The 20,145-nt window shown below is 38.3% G+C and overlaps 1 protein-coding gene across 2 annotated transcripts in view; it reads right to left on the bottom strand.

Annotated features, from left to right (window-relative positions):
• Positions 1-19,494, bottom strand: part of LOC127432078 (spermatogenesis-associated protein 13-like) — a 32,108-nt gene extending 12,614 nt beyond the window's left edge. For both annotated transcript variants that reach the window (XM_051682870.1, XM_051682871.1), the window contains exons 1-4: positions 19,082-19,494; positions 7,787-9,211; positions 5,070-5,111; positions 1,978-2,442 (exon numbers count right to left, since the gene is read on the bottom strand). In XM_051682870.1, coding sequence (XP_051538830.1) covers positions 1,978-2,442; positions 5,070-5,111; positions 7,787-9,211; positions 19,082-19,090 — 1,941 coding nt within the window. In that variant the 5' untranslated portion in view covers positions 19,091-19,494. The remainder of the gene's footprint in view (positions 1-1,977; positions 2,443-5,069; positions 5,112-7,786; positions 9,212-19,081) is intronic.
• Between the last annotated feature and the right edge of the window lie 651 nt (positions 19,495-20,145).

The following is a 20,145-nucleotide window of genomic DNA, read 5'->3' as shown; positions in this document are numbered from 1 at the left end:
TAATGTTTCAGCTCATCATTTCTGAATACATAATACTGATGTAACAAGTACAACATTGCAAGATAGGGTGAATCTCACAACGTCGCAGTCATATTTAACCCAAAAATCAATATACATTTTTTTTATAATTATTTGCATAAAGAAAATTAAAGGAATATTCTGGGTTCAATACAAGTTAAGCTCAATCGACAGCATTTGTGGCATACTGTCGATTATCACAAAAATAAATTTCGACATGTTCCTCCTTTTCTTTAAAAACAAAAAACAAAACAAAAAAAGCAAAAATCTGGGTTCCAGTGAGGCACTTACAATAGAAGTGAAAGGGGCCAATCCAAACACGTTAAAATACTCAGTGTTTCAAAAGTATAGCCACAAAACATAATGTGTGTTAACATGACTTTATTATGATAAAATCAATAACTAACCTTTTGTGTAAAGTTATAGCCAATTTTACAACTTTCTGCCATAAACCCCAAAACGTCAGTAAAAACGACAATTTCAAATTTTTTTACAGCTCAAGTAGTACACAAGTTTTACCAGAAGAATTAATGCACTTAAAATTATAAGCTTCACATTTCTGCCTTTAAACCCTCCAAAAATTGGCCCCATTCACTTCTATTGTAAGTGCCTCACTGTAACCTCTTTTTGCTTTTTTTTTTTTTTTTTTTTTAAAGAAGTCAAAATGTATTTTTGTGGTAATCAATATTATGCCACAAATGCTGTCGAGCTCAACTTGTATTGAACCCAGAATATTCCTTTAAGTCTATTTTTAAGACCATTAAGGTTTTTGGAAATAATTTTTAACTTTGAAGTCAGCATAGTTGAAATTAATACAACAAATACTACCATGATGTATAAATACAATTTAAATAATATATAATTCATTTAGTTGGCAATATAGTACTGAAAATAACACTTTTACATATTACAATACAAAGAATTGGGGGCAGTGTGACAATTTGTCATGAAAATTGTCACAATGCAAAAAAACTCTTAATGGTCCTAAAAATAGGCATCATCTTCTTTATGCAAATTAAACTTTCTTGTCATTTATTTTTATTTTGGGGTGAAATAGGACCTGGAAATGTTCTTTCAGGTTTTATCAGATTCACCCTTTGATAAAGACAACAATTAACTGAGGCATGAAGGAAATTACTTTCCTTTCTAAAAAAAAAAAAAAAAAAAAAAAAAAACCCACAAAGGAACAAGTTGTTGCTGTGAAACAAACGTAGCTACAGGAAAGACACCACGTAGATTTTTTCATTAAGGACATGAAAAAATCTTTATAAAATCAGACTAACCTATGATGACATTATAAACCCATAATGCTACACCTTAAGGGAGAGATCTAATGGGACCGTAACAATGTTTCCTCGAGGCATGTGAATCTTTTTAAGGGTTTACCCTCAGAGATGCTCCAAAAGCTAATTATTTTCCTAAATAAGCTAACTAAACTTTATATAAAGCTAGACTTTGTCTCAGTACTTGGATGCATATAGGTTATCTGCTAATAATGGTTCCTGCAGTTTTTTTTGTTTTTGTTTTTTTTAATTAAAGCATCTACTAAGAAAATAAATGTCTATGTACTGTAAGCAGGTATAGAAGTGTACAAGCTGTGACAAAGTGGGTAATGCATATGCTCATGATGCATAGAGTTGTTGTGGTCACAGGACACAGGTTTAAAACCTGCCCTCATGTTTCATTCCCATTCACCCCTCTCTTTTCTTCTATTTTCCAGTCTGGACCCAACTGTACTACATTAAATGACAAAAAGCCCATTTAAAACTACTGTAAGCAAATACCACACATAAGATTTCCCTACTACCTGAGCAATAGCACTTAGATGCACTAGGAAATCACACTTGTCTCTGTGACATCCCTAACGAAATCAGTCCCATAGAGCAGTATTGATGCCACTAATGGCGCAGAAATCACTTACAGCAGCTTTAAAACACACACACACACAAAGTTCCTTACAGAGGGCAAACTTTCAGTGTCATCCTTTTGCTCAGCAGATTGGGACGAAAACAGATCCACTCCTCCAATAACAGAGATGGGATGTCTCTTTCTGCTCTCTGCTTGAGTGCAGACCAGACCATGCTCTTGTCTGCTGCTCTCTTTGTAGCTGCCATTGCTATTGTAGTCCTTTTGGGAAGTGTAGTCCATATTCTCAGACTCCCTGTCCTCCTCCGGTATGCAGTACTTTGTGCTGCTCAGCTGGCCATAGTCAGAGAATGGCCGAGGCCTAGATCGACCTGCTCTTCTCCTGGGCACTAAAGAAGTGGGCGAGTTAGTGGCAGAGGCTGGTGAATTTGGTGTTGTTGGAGTTGTTGCCAGGGGCGATTCAGCAGTACAGGTGGATGTGACAGGTAAAGATGATGTTGCAGGGAACTCATCGCTTGTTTTCAATAGACCTTTTGTGACCAGGTCATGTGAAGAAGACTAGAAGAGAAGTCAAATATCTGCAATTAGACTTGACCTTATAAAGGCCTATAACATGGAAAAAAATCTATAATAATGAAAAAAATTCTAGATGTAAATGGGATCAAGAGTCAGTAATTAAAGGAATAGTTAAGGTTGATTACCACAAAAATAATTGACCAACCCCTAATTAATTAAAAAAAAAAAAAAAAAAAAAAAAAAAAATTGCAGTTAAAGTAAGAAACTTACAATGGAAGATAAGAGGGCCAGTCCATAAACATTAAAATACACTATTTTACCAGGGGGGGGGGCAGGGTAGCTCAGCAAGTATTGACACCAACTACCACCCCTGGAGTCGTGAGTTCAAATCCAGGGTGTGCTGTGTGACTCCAGCCAGGTCTCCTAAGCAACCAAAATTGACCCAGTTGCTAGGGAGGGTAGAGTCACATGGGGTAACCTCCTCGTGGTCGCAAATAGTGGTTCTCGCTCTTAATGGGATGAGTGGTAAGTTGTGCGTGGATTGCGGAGAGTAGCATGAGCCTCCACATGTAGAGTCTCTGCGGTGTCATGCACAACGAGCCACGTGATAAGATGCGCGGATTGACTGTCTCAGAAGCGGAGGCAACTGAGACTTGTCCTCCGCCATCCTGATTGAGGTGAGTAACCACGCCACCACGAGGACCTACTAAGTATTGGGAATTGGGCATTCCAAATTGGGAAAAAAAAGTAAAACAAATACACTATTTTAAACATATAGCCACAAGACGTAAATATTATAGGTTAACATGATTTTAGTGTGATTAAATTACTTACTAACCTTACCTGTGTAGATAAATCCAATATTAAACTTTTATTGTCATGACAACGAAACCCTGTGATCCCAGTATTGGATAAAACTTTACACAGATAAGGTTAGTAAGCAATTTTATCACACTAAAACCATCTGAACATTTATAATGTTGTGTGACTATACTTGTTGCATAGTTTTACATATGCACTGGCCCCATTTACTTCCATTGTAGGTGCCTTCCTGTAACTAAAAACTATTTATTTTTAATAAAGGAGTGACAAAAAGGAAATTATTTTCTGTGGAAAATTTGGGTGAAAACTTCCTTTAATGAAAGAACAGACTAAAGCTGTGCCCCAAATGAAGCACTATACAGTATGTACTTACAATATGTACTATGCACAATTTTCAAATGGTAGTACTGCCCCAAATGGAACACGTTATTACTTTTTCACGTTATTGTTTTTCAGCTGTTGGAAGTGATGCTTAAAATGCAGTAGATGTGTTTATGCTAGCTTTAGCACGTTAGCCAAACTCAGCTCAGTACTTCTATCTCAAATAACGTACATATTCAGACACACAGTGTTGGGTGATGTTAAAGCATTCAACTCACATTGCCAACATTACAACATTCCACGCTCAATTTTTTTGGTTGAAGAAGTGCATCATCCAGGTACTCGTAGTACACTTCTTTTTGTTGCAGTTTTAGTGTAAACATACTACTAGCACTACAAAAATGGCATCTAATAGTGCATAAGTGTGTGATTTGGGAGCACCTTAAGTTTATATTACAATATACTAAGGGCTCCAACTCATACTAATTTATTGCACACATTCTAGTATATTTTTCTTTCATTTTGTCGTCTATTTTATTGTTATTTCCTATTCTGTGATTTATGTCTACTGTTGTAACACCTCAATTTCCCCAGGAGATGAATAAAGTAATACTGTAATGTACTATCCTATCATACTAACCCACACTCTAAACCTAACCCATAATCTAAATATGATCAAGAAATATAATATCAAATCATGAACATTGCATTTATTTGCTCTCTTGTTATCACTAAACAATGGATTATGAAAGTACTGACATTTTACTTTCAGCCACAAAGCAAGGTTTTTTTTTTGTTTTTTTTAAGTATGACAATATAGAGAAAAATATTGTGATGGACAGCCTGTGAATTGCTCTCCATCATGGAATTTTACTGTGTTCAAAGGACTTATTGTTTTACTCACAATTTTGCAATATCTATTCATTGTGCAAATGTTTTATCCATCCCATTTATTGGTTTTGTTTTTAACTCACATTTTAACTCATTCTTATGTATTTTTTCCAAAGATTTTGTATTTAAGGATGGGGAGGTGAGGGTTAATTTGATTTAAAATAATGGTTTGTTCCAATTAGCAAAAGGTGGGAAAATTGTGTATTTAAACCCGCCTCCACTAGGAGAGAGAACAAGATGGTAAACGAGTGTTTGAGCACATGGAGAAACAAGGTTGTTTGCATTGCTTGAGTGCCTAGGACTCTGGCCTCCATTGTTGAAGGTGGGGAGTTGGTACTGCTTTAGTACCCAACAGTTCTAGTTTTTAGACTGTTTTTAAATGACCTTGTTGTTATTTGCTCTTAATTTATTTGCACATTTGCACCTCATGAACAAAATAAACATTTTTAGAACGCCATTCCTTCTCTTTGGTGTGATTCTCCTTGTGACTGCTCCGGTCCCTATCACAAATATATATATTTTTAAATCTGTTTAACATGGCTTATTAAATTTCAGTTGTTCTAGTCCATGCTGATAATCCTGATAGCGGCCTATAGTCGCTGTAAACATACAGAAAAAAAAAACAGAGATCTTACCTCTACATCATCAGTCTCCCTCTCTGCAGTCTTCCATATACACTGAAAAGGCATACATTCAACCAGCACCATGGTGAGAAAGGTACACAACGCACATACACATCTACACACAAATACAAACACACAAAGCAAAGTTTTGCTTGGCCCTCTGTGGCTTTTCTATTTCATGCTAATATATTCTTCTATTGGCTTGTCTGTCCATTCATGCCTACGCTGGCTTTGTTTGATTGCTGGACTTTAGCCCTTGGGTTGTTCTCTTGGGGAGGAGACATATTGTCCTGGCTGATACGTGTCCAGTCTCAGGTCTGGGAGTTGAGTTTAAGCAATCCCACTAGTCATAAATATCAACTAATCATTACCTCAACCTGCTGCCTCTATCGAGTGCCTCACAGCTGAGGACCCATGTGACACTGTAGAAACAAGATTTATCACTTTAGAGTGACAGTAGGATGACAACATTTTGTTGGATAGGTTGATCGACCATTTGAGCCAGAGTAATGACATGAACTGCTCCAAATAAAAGGTCAAATCTCAATGTTCCTTAAGCAGAGTTTGTCCTGATCTGCTAAAAAGCCATTTGTAGATTAAGGCTGTGGTGTTATTCTTAGATAACACTTGTGTGTCTAACATATGATGCAAGCCACAAAAAGTCCATGCTTCAATAAAAAAATGTTTTTACTGTAATTTATTACTTCCTATGTCTAAGGTCAAGGTCACCCAATGAACCAAACTAAATCTATGACCTAGTTTATTAATGTTTACATTAAGAATGATGAGAAAGATGTTTTGCAGAATGTTAGCCTCGGTCACCATTCACTTTCACTGCAACTTTTTTCATACAATGAATATGCATGGTGACTAAGACTAACATTCTGTCTAACATCTCCATATGGGAGAAAAGCCATATGGGTTCAGAACAACATTAGGGAATGATGGCAGATTTTTTTTATTTTTTTTTTTGGGTGAACTTTGCCTTTAAGAGATACCAGATTAGGCCTGAAACATTTGATTGTCTAGTCTTGCTTCTTATTATCAGTTAGACTCATTTAAAAGAACAACAAACAGTGAATCAATACTGTCTGAGAGAGAGAGACAAACAAGTTACATATAGGAACTACAAAGTCTCACATTTCCATAAGTAAAGGAATTTTTCGGGATAATTAAAGTTAAACTCTGGATGGCATCTGTGACATGCTGTCAATTACCACAGACAATAACTTGGTTAAAAACATCACAAAATGTGTTGACAGAAACACACTTACAATGGACATCTATGGCTTCCATTGTAAGCGTGTCAGTGTGTTTTTTGTTTTTTAATTGACAGTATGTCCCTAAAGATAAATAATTTGTATTTAACTTGAAACTTTCCATTTAGTTCCTTTATGCTGTTATATTTGAATCTGAAACATTTCAGGTCAGAAAATGCAAGTTTAATATAAAAATAATACTTAAAAATACTTAGTTTGAAGCTGAAGTTTGTCATTTTTGCTAAAATGTTTTCTTCAATCCCAGTTAAATACACAGAGACAACTATAAGCCACTGGTAGGTTGATTTCCCAGAAAAGTGTAAACTCCTAAATCCAAGATGAGAATGCGTTTTTGCGACATCACACATTCAAGTCGGAAACAAAATACGAAAGAAGCAAAACTAAAACAACTGGACAATGAACGACAACAAAAAATTTTCTGTTTTTACCAGAGGACAGGCATAAGCGTATACACTAGCAGCAATTTTACATGACCTACTGTATATGATTTAATAATGCCATATATAAAACAAATTATTAATTAATTTACATAAAACAAACTGCAAAGGGTCAGTCATTAGAGGGCTTCACAGTAGTTGACTATATGTCTGTATATAACTATAGTATTATTGAAATAAAGCACTGAAATTGAAATAATCTTGCAAAATCATTGCTTTTCATCATCTTTCATGATGATACACCTCTTCTAATTAGACAACTCAGATATCATAATTTTGAATGCCCAATTCCCACTACTTACTAGGTCCTCATGGTGGCGTGGTTACTCACCACAATCCGGGTGGGCGGAGGACAAGTCTCAGTTGCCTTATCCGCGCAACTTATCATGTGGCTCGCTGTGCGTGACACAGCGGAGACTCACAGCATGTGGAGGCACGTGCTACTCTCCGCGATCCACGCACCCCACTGAGAGCGAGAACCACTTAAATCGCAACCACGAGGAGGTTACCCCATATGACTCTACCCTCCCTAGCAACCGGGCCAATTTGGTTGCTTAGGAGACCTGGCTGGAGTCACTCAGCACACCTTGGATTCAAACTCGCGACTCCAAGGGTGGTAGTCAGCATCAATACTCGCTGAGCTACCCAGGCCCCCCTGAGTTTTCGATTGGTAAATACGAGTTCGCTTGGTCATTGAATGTTCGGAACTCGTAATTGCAATATTTTTGACTCCACTGAAGGCCGCATGTGGCACTATCAAGACATTGATCTGTTTCGTTGAGCATACAGACCAAACCGACATGGCAACATTGTCTTAACCAATGCGAGTTTTGGGTGGGAGTATTTGTTTGAAATACTCCCACTCCCAGTGACAGATGGGGAAGTGTTAAGCAAAACCATTTGAAAACAATATTTTTTTTGCATATCTGTTTAGTGATGCTAGTGGCACAGAAATTACACACTTCAGCTTTAAAGCTGGCACTATGGAGTGGAGTTTTTAAAAGTATCTTACCTCCAAGTTAATGTTAATACCATTAACTGTCTTCTTTTGACTAGGGCTTGAGCATTGCTTGTACATTTGGGAGTACTGGTCATTTATTCCATTTTGATGACACTCCATAGGTTCAGAGTATCTTTCCAGCAAACAGACTGGAATATCTGAATGTAAATCTGTTGAGGACACAGCCACCTGCCCAGAGTCACTTTTAAGGGCTGCTGTTTTGCTAGGAGGCTCCAGAGAGTCATTAAGGGTGGAGCTAAAGGCAGCGGGGCATGAGGGAGCCGGGTGTAAAGTTGGAATATGTTGGTGAGTGTTGATATGTGTTTTGAGCTGGGCTTTGTTGGGTGTGAGAGAAGGCCTCCGTTGGCGGCCACATGTAGAAAGACAGGGTGTTCTGCGGGAGTAGTCATCATGGAGTTGACTAAGAGGTGAAAGCAGTTCTCTATGGGTGGGGCCTGGGGTGTTTTTACGTTTGACAGACAGGTCCGTTAAGCTGCCGACGAACTTTTGCAACTGTCCTCGCATTCTCATGGGGCTTTGATGTCTACTTGAACCATTTTCCTGAAAGTCAATGGATGAGGAGCTGGTGGCCCTCTGAAGAATCATAGTACTGGGGCATTCTGGGTTCTGTGGCTCAGCTGAGATGACTTTGCGTCTAAAATGACTCTTAAAGACATGAATATTTTCAGCACTTTTGCTCAGTCTGCTCAAAACCTTGACATTTTCTTGGGTCGCAAGGGTCTTGCAAGGTTCAATGGACTCCACAGTACTGCAGGAATGACTTTCGGAGCCAGGCTCACTGGTCGATGGGCTTTCCGGTTGTCTCTGCACTGTGTCAAGCAATGGAATGCGTCCTGCACCATACGCCCTACGGATACTTTGAGAAAAGTGGGAATTTCTCTGAAACCCAGCTTCATCCTCCCCACAATCTTCATCTTCATCCAAAAGCGAAGATATTTTCCCAGTTTGAGATGACCCGTTTGACACTTTGTCCATTTCCGTACATGTGCTCGGATTGGTTGCGACATTCCATTTGGTTACTAAGAAACCATTGCCATCCTCATTAAACACTGATGAAAGATTTCTCTCCTGACTGGCTGCCATAGCATTACTCCTGTTCTGGATTCCTTGAAACACAGAAGACCGCAGTTTTTTGAAAGAGCCCATGACGCGGAGACCAGCTAGTCCAGACCAGGCCTGAGGTGTGACAGGTTGACCTCTCTGATGGGTACTGTCCTCACATTTTTTCTGGGTGGAAAACGGATGTACAATCCTGGAAGGGTACACCTTGGCCTGGCTGTCAACTTTCACAGGAATGGACTCGGCCTGAGAACTGAATCTGTTAAGTTTGTTCGCCTCATAACAGGGCTCCTCTGTGAAAGGGTCATTCTGAGGCTCATTGCTGATAGAAGAGCCCTTTGGGTCAGACGAAGGTGCCTGCAGAACCAGATTAAGGAAGTTTACTGAGGTTACTGAACAGTGTACATTGTCAGACAAACAATTTTATTGTCAGATGTCTTTAAATAAAAGAACACATAGTATGTAACCTGGAGTTAGGCAATAAAATGACCCACTGTTTTGTCTGAAAAATACTTCTACTTCACACTTCAATGAAACAATACAACACCTGGGTGAGAACCAGACATTCTTTGTACATGCATCACATTTATGCCTTGATAAGTTACATTATGAGAGAACTTTAAACTATGTCCTTGGCCTTGACCTATGATATACTAAAACCCAGAACAGTTGAAGTAATTCATAGCTTATTTCTACACCCAAAGACACAAATTCACCTTTGACATCTGTGTGATCTGTGTACATATAGTCCACTGCACTTTCCTGTTAAGGAGGAATAATGAATAGAGTGCCTTTATCTGGTAAATTGGAGGGTGTCAGTGAATAGCATGAGTGCCTACTGCCAGTAGGCTGCATTAAGGGTGAGGTGTGCTGTAAAATTTCCTGTAAAAGATCTGGGCTATACTTCTTTACGACTGAGAAAGAGAGGCCCTTCGTCAAGGATGTGGAAGTTGTAGCCTGGTGTGACGTGCCCTTTGATGAAAGGTTTTGGTGAGCATGACTAAGCAATGAAATGCGCTAATCCATGGTGATTAATGCAACAAATTGCCCAATTTTTTCCCAGATTTATTCTCGAGTTAGGGGAGAGGAGTCCACCTGTGGAGGTTGAGCTGTTTTAACCACTTTGGAAATGCTCTGGGTTCAGTACAAACTCAATCAACAGCATTTGTGGCATAATGTTGATTACTACATGTATTAAAAAAAAGCTACATTTGCAGTTACAGTAGTAGGACACTTAGAATGGAAGTGAATGGGGCCAGTCCATAAACACTTAAATAAACATTGTTTTTAAAGTATAACCACAAGACTTAAACATTATACATATTAACATGATTTTAGTGTGAGAAAATTGCTTGCTAACTGTATCAGTGTAAAGCTATATTCAATACCAGGATTACAGGGTTTCATTGTCATGACAACCAAATTGCAACATTGGATATAACTTTACACAGATAAAGTTAATAAGCAATTTTATCACACTAAAATCATGTTAACACATAATGTTTACGCTTTGTGGCTATACTTTTGAAACCATTTATATTTCTGCATTTATGGACTGGTCCCATTCACTTCCGTTGTCTTACTGTAAGTGCAAGTTTTGCTTTCCCTTTTTTTTTTTAATAAAAGGAGGGACGAGTTTAAATTATTTTTTGTGGAAATCAACATTATGCCACAAATGCTGTTAATTGAGCTTTAACCTGTAAGCACAAGTATTTGGACACTTGAGTCACACTTAAATTTGAATATGAAAAAAAAAAAAAATAAAAAAAATAAATGATGGTGGACCATTTCTCAGCACTAGCTTCACTTGTCTAATTTTTACATTTACTCTCAATTAACTGGTCCCAAAGTAATTTATAGTGGATGAATAAAGTCAGTTCCACTCAAGTTCACACAGATGTCCTAGAGTAACCATAGTGTAGTTCAGGGGTCGGCAACCTATGGCACGCGTGCCAGCATTGGCATGCAGAGAGGTAATCACTGGCACAGCAGCAACGGCGAAAGAGGAGTAGACTATTTTATTCATATGAAATTCCGCACCTGCATTCCAGTCTACATCTTGATGTAATCCTTCCTCATGATCACGCAGCGTGTTTTCATCAGCTGAATGGGAGGCCAAACAAAAAGATAAAATGTGATGAGACTGCAGTATACCCAACAGACTCGTGCGGCGCGTGCAAGCCATTCACGCATCACGAGCCGGCAGCGCTTCACGTTTCAGTTAATCGCGCGAGTAAACCCGCCCGCTTTGCTTCGGTCAGGCTGTGCGGATGCCAGCCTACATTATGTGCTTCATTTGTTTCTTTTTGTTTTAAGAACAACATGTCATGTAATAAGGAAAACACCACTATTAATCCTTGAGATTTCCAACCCAGCATACACCCTCCTTAAACCATAGTCACACTCAATTACATTAAACGATTAAAAGAGAAAACATAAACCCACATCGTGGGGTTCAAAAGTCTTTTCAAAATATAAATTAAACATGGAAATATAGGATTTTGCAGGTGCGATTCATCGAAAAGGGCTAAATAGTTGATTGGCTTGTGATGCACAAATGGTTTGCATGCGCAGCATGAGTCTTGTCACACTTTAATAGTGTTTAGCCTCCCATTCAGCTCATGAAAACATGCTGCATGATCATGAGGAAGGATTACATCAAGGAATTCAGGTTAGGTTTAAGATTCCACACAATTTAATGATCATTAATCAAATATGCAAATTTGTGACATTAACTGTGTTAACTCATTTTGTACAAAAGGACAGGTTCTTTTATTAAAGCTTAAGATGCTCTGCAGGATCATGATTATATCATAATCATCAGGTTTTGCACAAAAGTTTCACTCAAACTGTTATGCTGATAATATCATTTCTAATGAAAAATAAATGATTCAATTTTTGTTTGACAACCAAAAAGTGTCCAAATACTTTGTCTCAATTTTAATATATCTATTGTTATATCATTTAAAGGCTATCACATAACTCTTTTTTTGTTAAATATTTTACTTAAAAAAAAAAAAATCACACTTGGACTCTTTCTTTGAATATTTTGAATATTATGTAGCCTTATGCAATTCCTACATTTTAACCCTTAAACGCATACCTTGGGTCTTTAGAGACCCAGGACCTCATTCTCATGTACCTCTTCCATTTTTTGAAGTTGTGCCCACACCTCTTTAGTATTCCTCAATCTCTCTCTTATAAATAGTGTATTTAAAAAAATAAATAAAAAATTAAAAAAATATTATTATTATTAATAATAATAATAATATATATATATATATATATATATATATATATATATATATATGGTATAAAAGTGTAAAGGGTCTCTAGAGACCCGAGGTATGTAAGAAGGTCAGGATGTCAGTGTTTTTTGTTTTTTTTTGTGCACTTCCATAAATTATATATTTTTTTTATAATTATTTCATATCTATTTAAGTTCTCTATCACAGGATATCTATTTATTTTTTATTACAAGAGAAATGAGTACTATATTCATGCAAATAAATACTATATCACATTGACTTTTTGTGCAACAATGAACTATCGTCAGTGGTGAATTATCAGTATTTTATATGCATATACACATACATAATATACATGTTATTTCTTAAGCAGGCACTGATGTTTCAGTGATTGACTTTTGACATTGATGTTTTTTCTTAGTCAAATAGCAAAGTAAACTTAAAGCAAGTACAACACATGAAAAGTATATGACTTGTCATTTGAGTTTACTACTGAAATAATGCAAGTTGTGAATCTATTTAGACTCCACAAGTACCTGAGAAGATACACATAAGTTACACATGTGTAGATTATGTGTTGTGTAGCTCAGTATGTTTTTGACAGCCAGTTGCATCTCATAAAATTTTAGTGTGAAAATAATCCTGTTCTTGAATTGTCCTGATTTGTAGCTTTATCTCTTTACTTTATTAAAAATAAAACATCAAAATATTTTATTGTTTTCTAATTGTCTTGAAAATATTTTGAAAATGTGACACTATCTGGGCATTTTGTACATCCATTTTTGATAGATATAAGTGCCGGGTCTCTAAAGACCCGAGTATGTAAGAGTGTTCGGGAAAATTACAAAGCATTTAAAAGGTTAAAGGAATAGTTTTCCCAAAATTTATAATTCTCCCATCATTTATTCACCCGCATTCATCAAGCACAAGGAAGTGTAATTAGAGATTTAAATCATGATCGCACCAAGGAGACTGCAGATGGCAAGAATTATAGTGAAAAAGGACTTAAATTTTGGTCTGTTCTCACTCAAAACTGATCATATCACTTCAGAAGACATGGATTAAACCACTAGAAACATATGGACTACCTTAATACTTCCTTTATGTCCTTTTTGGAGCTTAAAAGTTTGCACCCCATTGACTTGAATTGTATAGACACATACACATCATATCTCCATCAAAATATAATTGTGTGTTCCACAGAGGAAAGAAAGTCATGCGAGTTTGAGAGTTTAAGTGTGAGTAAATGAGAGAATTATAATTTTTGGGTGAATTTTTAATTTAATTGTGGCTTAGGTGTCCAAATATGTGAATGCCACTGTACTGTATATACTGTAGATTAACCACATATGTAACTTTTGACCTGTTGTCTTGCTCTGTGTGAATAGATTAATTCTAGTTCAATTTTCAACTCAAATGCTGATCTCTGTTACATCAAGTCTAGCCACCCTTAAATACTTAGCTCCACTGAGGCATGAGGAAGCTGCTGCCACCTGAGCTTTTTGTTTAACTAGAGCTCTGAAAGAATGCAATTAACTTAATGTCTAAGTCTCCACTCTGTCTACTCACATGTGCATTTTCCAGTGTCTTAAAGTGATCTTAAAGTTGAACTTCTCTCCTACTCTTCCTCTGTATCATCAGTCCACTGTTGCAGAGTGAGAATTAATTAGGAGCCAAAATACAAGCCACTCTGCTCAGCTACCAGCTGGAGCCAGGCTCAAACTAAACTCCCTAAACAAAAACACAGACACACATAAGCACATGCCTATGGAGGATCCACTAATACACCCAAACACGACTACAACTCATATGCACTGATGCATGCAAATTAAACTCCAAATCTACAAGTCACATACGCCTTTAATGTGCAAACAAACAGCAGTTCAAAATTATTTTACACAGTTTTTTTTCCACTCTTGTTTGAGAACTATGAAGAATTCACACTAATGGATAAACAAGACCTCCTGGCGCCAGAAATATCAAGCCCTTATGTAAGCCGTGTAGACACAAGCAAGGATCCCACACACCATACTTCCCATTTTCACTCCATTATGTAAACCCAAAAACAATCTCAAAGAACAATCAGTGCCTTAAAATTAAAGGGATAGTTCATCAAAAATGGAATGTCTGTCATTAATCTTCACATTGTTTCAAACTCATATGAATCTCTTCCGTGGAACACAAAATGAGATGCAAGGCAGAATGTTAGCCTCAGTCACAATTTACTTTCACTGTATGGAAAAAGAGCAGCTTCAACATTCTTCAAATTTTTCTTTTGTATTCCACGAAAGAAAGTCATACGAGTCAGAACGACATGAGGGTGAGTAAACGACAACATAATTTTCATTTTTGGGTGTACTTATCTTTAAAGTTATTAAAAAGATTTTCTATACTACGTAATTGCTCATTGCTAATGACTAAATACACAGACAAGTCCAAAATGATGCTTCCTGACAAAGGAATTTCCTAACAATAACCTACCACACCAGTTTTGACAATCTCCCAATCAAGATAAGCAAGTCTTGCCATGCTGTCACACCACTTAAGAATGATGCAGCCAATGACAAGCCAATTTTTATGAATTAGTAAAATGAAAACTACCAGTCACAGTTGTGACAGGGAAGTAAAAGCCTTTTTTTAAAAAGCTCTTTTATATTTTCAGCTTGCAAATGTTACACCGCCCTTTAGCATTCCAGACTTTCGTTGCTTTACTTTTATCTATATATAGATTATCTGAAGAAATCGGAATAAAAAAAAAAAAAAATCTTGTTAGCATTTGACTCGCCACTTGATGACCCTTCCACTAGCTAAAAGACAAGAGATTCAAAGTGAAAAGGTTAAAGGACACCAGCATTCTTCATTTTTCTGGTAAAGATTTCTCTCGCCCCACCCCACTTGATATACCATGTGTGTAGCACCCTTCTCCCCACTCTAATCTGATTATGAGGCTTTATGCACTAGCATCAATATATCTGCATACTGTCAAACGCACTCATAGACGTATGTGTTTGTGCGTGAGAGTTGAGAGAGAAATTCTTCACAGAAGCAACAACTTCTAAAGTCAGTCTGACACATTTGGTGTTCATCAGAAAGACACCAGATGTATTCTGAATAGGAGAGTGATTTATTCTTTTTGTTTGGTTATTGATACCACCTACCATACAGTATTATGACCGAGTTCTCCTTTTTGTTAGTGAGAAAAGGAAGCCTAGTTAGGAGGTGAACACGCCCTGCCCGCTTCAGGAATGGGAAGTGTCAAGTAATGCAACTTCTGACACCCCATTCATCTCATCTGTCTCTGACCAGCATTTGTCTACTGCAAGTTCGCTGCTCGAAAACACATGTCAATGTACTTTCAGAGAACTGTGAAAAGACAATGCTAAGTTTTATGGGGGTGATGAAAATATATGTAGGTCATATTTCACCATGAAAATCCAAAGAAAAAAAAAGGATCTTACATTTACATAAAGAAAATTAGCTCTATTTTTAGGACCTTTAAAAAGGAATGTTCCAGGTTCGATACAAGTTAAGCTAAATCAACAGCATTTGTGGCATAATGTTGATTAATACAAATGTTTTGACTCATCCATCGTTAATTCAAAAAAAGTCTGTAGCTCAGCCCTGGTTACAGGCCTGAGCAACAGACTGGTGACTGGTGTCTGACAGGTGCTGGTTACTGGGCTGAGCAACAGACTGGTGACTGGTGTCTGACAGGTGCTGGTTACTGGGCTGAGCAAGGGCTGGTCGATGGCCTCTATGGACTGGTAAGGATAGTCGACGGTGACAGGAGACTCAACAGGCTCGTCGACAGCCTCAGGGAACTGGACAGGCTCGGGGAACTGGATAGATTCAGGGAACTACTGGACAGGCTCGTCGACGGCCTCAGGGAACTACTGGACAGGCTCGGGGAACCGGATAGGTTCAGGGAACTACTGGACAGGCTCGGGGAACCGGATAGATTCAGGGAACTACTGGACAGGCTGGTCGACAGCCTCAGGGAACTGGACAGGAACTGGACAGGCTCGTCGACAGGCTCGGGGAACTGGACAGGCTCGGGGAACTCGACGGCCTCGGGGAACTGGACAGGCTCGTCGACAGCCTTAGGGATCTGGACAGGCTCGGGGAACTGGACAGGCTCGTCGACAACCTTAGAGATCTGGACAGCCTCAGGGAACTACTGGACAGCCTCAGGGAACTACTGGACAGCCTCGTCAACCTCCGTGGCCGTGAGCACTGGCAGTGACAGGGGAACGGCCTCTGTGGCCGTGGATGCTGGCAGCGGTAGGGGAACGGCCTCCGTGGCCGTGAGCACAGGTAGTGACAAGGGAATGGCCTCCGTGGCCATGAGCACTGGCAGCGGCATGGGATTACTGCCATACCCCACAGTGTAGAAGGAGAATGTGAGCTTCAAAGCATAGTCAATGAAGTCCACCAAGGAAAGCTCACATCTGCCTCCTGGCAGACAGGATTTCACAGACTCATTAAGTCCAAACGATAGTAGTCCTTGAGCTCAATATCTCCCCAGCTGATAACTTGGCTCGATGGTCCCCTCTCTTTGTTTGAGAGCAAACATTTGAAAAGCCGCTAGATCCATAGTATCGGTCAGTTCTTCTGTAACGTATGAAGGAACGAGGCAAGAGGAGGAGGATCCATGTACAGGCTTTTTAATAAAAACTATACATAGAAATATACATAACTCAAAACATGAACACAGAACAAACTGTTACATCCATGAAGGTGACCTCTGGTGGCCGCTAGGGTTAATTAAGCATATTTTCCCCAAATTCTCATTTCCACAATGGGTTAATTTTACTTTTGAGTTTTATTTAATTTCCATTATTCTAAATGGTGCTTCTTATTAGATTCTCAGTAAATTAGCCTATTTTAAAACAATGATTTTTTTTATTATTATTATTTTATCACATTAAAATTATTTTACATGCATATCCTTTGTCTTGTTGCTATACTATTGTTCACAAATCGGCCCCCATTCACTTCTATTACAAGTACCTCACTGGAACCAGGATTTTTGCTTTTTTTTTTTTAAGAAATTTTTTTTTGTGGAAATCAATATTATACCACAAATCCTGTCAATTGAGCTCAGCTTGTATTGAACCTGGAATATTCCTTTAAATGAAAAGCAATATAACACTACCATTATGTAGGGAGTGTGATCACTGACCAGAGGGTGAGAAGTGAGATATAGCATGAATTTATGGTCCCCTGCTTCAGGAGGCACACAGCAAGGCATTAGTTCCTTGAGCGTGTCTTGTGATAATGCAAACCCTCTCATTATGTGTGTGGAGGAGTACATTCCATTGCCTGTGCCCTATGTGTTGATGTCTAAAAGAGCAATTGTTTAGAGTAGGGAAAGTGCTGGGCTCAGTACTTTTAAAAGGATAGTTCACCACAAATGAAAATTCTCTCATTATAACTCACCCTCATGCCATCTAAGGTGTGAATGACTTTCTGCTGCAGAACACAAAGATTTAGAAAAATGTCTCAGTTTGTTGGACCATACAAAACAAGTAAATGGTAGCCAGAATTTTGGGGGTTCTAAAAGCACATAAAGGCAGCATACAAGTAATCCATAAGACTCCAGTGGTTAAATCCATATGATAGGTCTTGGTGGGAAACAGATTGATATTTAAATATCACTTTTTTACAATAAATCTCCACTTTCACAATCTTTTTTTTTTTTTTTTTTTTTTTTTTTGCAATTTGCATTCTTCGTGCATATCACCACCTAGTAGGAAGGGAGGAGAATTTATAGGAAATTAATTTGCTTTTCACCCACACCAATCATATCACTTCTGAAGACCACTGGAGTCATATTGATTACTTTTATTCTGCCTTCATGTTCTTTTCAGAGCTTCAGATTTCTGGCCACCATTCACTTGAATGGACCAACAGAGCTGAGATATTCTTCAAAAAAATCTTTGTTTGTGTTCAGCAGAAGAAAGATGGCAGGATTTTCATTTTTGGGTGAACTATACCTTTAGCTAACCACTACTATTGTGCACTACAAATAAATATTGCAGTGATATTTTCTGGCACACTCAATTATCTGTGACATGACGATGTCAACAGCAGCACATGGCTTGCATAGGACCAACATGTGTCAGACTTTAGACATATCCAAGCATTACAAACAGATTTAGGTTTGTGTATGCCTAAAGCTATTGCACAAACATCCTAAATGCATTTTAAGAGTGAAATTGTTTTTTACATGGTCTAAAAATCTCCTTCGATCCTATTACTAAAAAAAAAAAAAAACATCCTTTCAAGGATGAGAGATAAAGACACATATTTTAGGTTTAAGAACAAGTCGCTGGTATGGGTGAAGTCGATTAGGAAGTTGTGCTCAACTGGATTCTTTTTCAAAGAAAAAAAAAGCTCTCATTTATTTGCGAGTTTAATTAACTCGCTCTCCCTATAAAGCGCTTTAGGAGCTCCTAGCCACACCAACCAACCCCCCCCCCCCCCCCCCGCATCGTCTTTCGCCATACAAGCTTAGGGGCCGTTCACACCGAACACGTTCTGTAAACATGCGTTAGCTAGACTGAAGTATTTGACCGTTGAGCCGCGCAGCGTTGTTTAGACGCTGTGTCAACTTAAAAAAAGAAAACGTCATCTGTTAAAAGCGCGTCTCGAGACACCTGCGTTCTTCTCTATTCTTGGTCCTGCTGCTAGCATTTTTAGCATAAGGACGTGTTCGGTGTGAACGGCCCCTCACGGGCTCTAACACCCCCCACATCACTATAACAACCAGAGGGATAGTAAAGCATACACAATGCCCCCTCCTCCCTCTCACAGTTTATTTTTGAATCCAACGGCTTTTTGAACCTCATATAAACTTTTGAACCCAACTCTTAAATTCACTCGTCATTACATACCCATTCTCGTTTTAATGAAACGTTACAATATGACGCGTCTAAATAAACGTGGAAATTGTTTGCTATTTACACGCGATTCTTACCTTTAGCATAGTTCTTGAGTGGCGTCTTGGCCCGGTGTCACAGCAGTAGTTCGTGTACTATCGACTCGTCAGCCACGACTAACTCCTCCGACAGTCCAAGGTCCGGTGAATTACGCATATTAACACATCGGAAATCGTTCGACAGTTCGATGATGAATGCGAAAGTACATGACCGATCAATATTTCATAGGGAGCCCGCACTCACAAGAACAAATGTCCCGTGGTCAAAGATCTGTCGGGACGAAAACCGTTCCATGACTCCCTTAGGCGATTTAAGGCACATGAACGAAATAACCGGACACGAGGCAGCTTTATGGGTTGAAAGAGAATCGGTTAAAAAGTTGAAAGGTGTTTCGCTGCGGTGGAAATCAGAGATCCATGGCGCTGCGCAGGCGACGCGATGTTATTGGACAGCACCGGTGCACTTGTTGCGCTGATTGCTTCGGGGCGGAGAAACAAGTTGCCCGTGATACGCGACCTAGAGTCTGCCCACGGGACGCCAGCCAAAATCTCTAGCACTGTGGATGCGATATAAATGCTTCTGCGCACAAATACTTCTTCTATATGATTATTTGGTTTTCATTGAGAGGAAAGGCGAGCGCCTAGACATAGGGTACAACGGGGCAAAAGGCTCCTTTGATTAGATTTCTCACAAAACACTAAATAACATAAAAACTACCACAGTACTTTCCTAAATAGGCCGACCTGTTTGTCACTGTGAACTGCAACATTTTGATTTTAGGGTAATTTGATCTAACATTTAATAACTTTTAAAATGTTGCAGATGTATAAAGCTAATCAGAATGTACACTAGATCACACCCGTAAATAATAATAATAATAATAATAATAATAATAATAATAATTGTATTCAAACAACCTTCTGTTGTAATTTCTTTTCACTCAAATTGTTGCTCCATCAATATTCAATAAAAATAAATGTGCTTCTTATATCTTGAGACAATTTGTGACCAAATTTGTGTTCCTACATATCGAAAACATTCAACCTGAAATGTGCTCTGACTCACAAAGTAATTTCTGCCATCAGAACAGCACCTAAATTGT

The sequence above is a fragment of the Myxocyprinus asiaticus genome, chromosome 41 (genome assembly GCF_019703515.2).
Source record: "Myxocyprinus asiaticus isolate MX2 ecotype Aquarium Trade chromosome 41, UBuf_Myxa_2, whole genome shotgun sequence".
NCBI classification, from domain to species: Eukaryota; Metazoa; Chordata; class Actinopteri; order Cypriniformes; family Catostomidae; genus Myxocyprinus; species Myxocyprinus asiaticus.
Note: the sequence above shows the minus strand (reverse complement) of the source record. Positions and strands in the feature narration are given on the sequence as shown.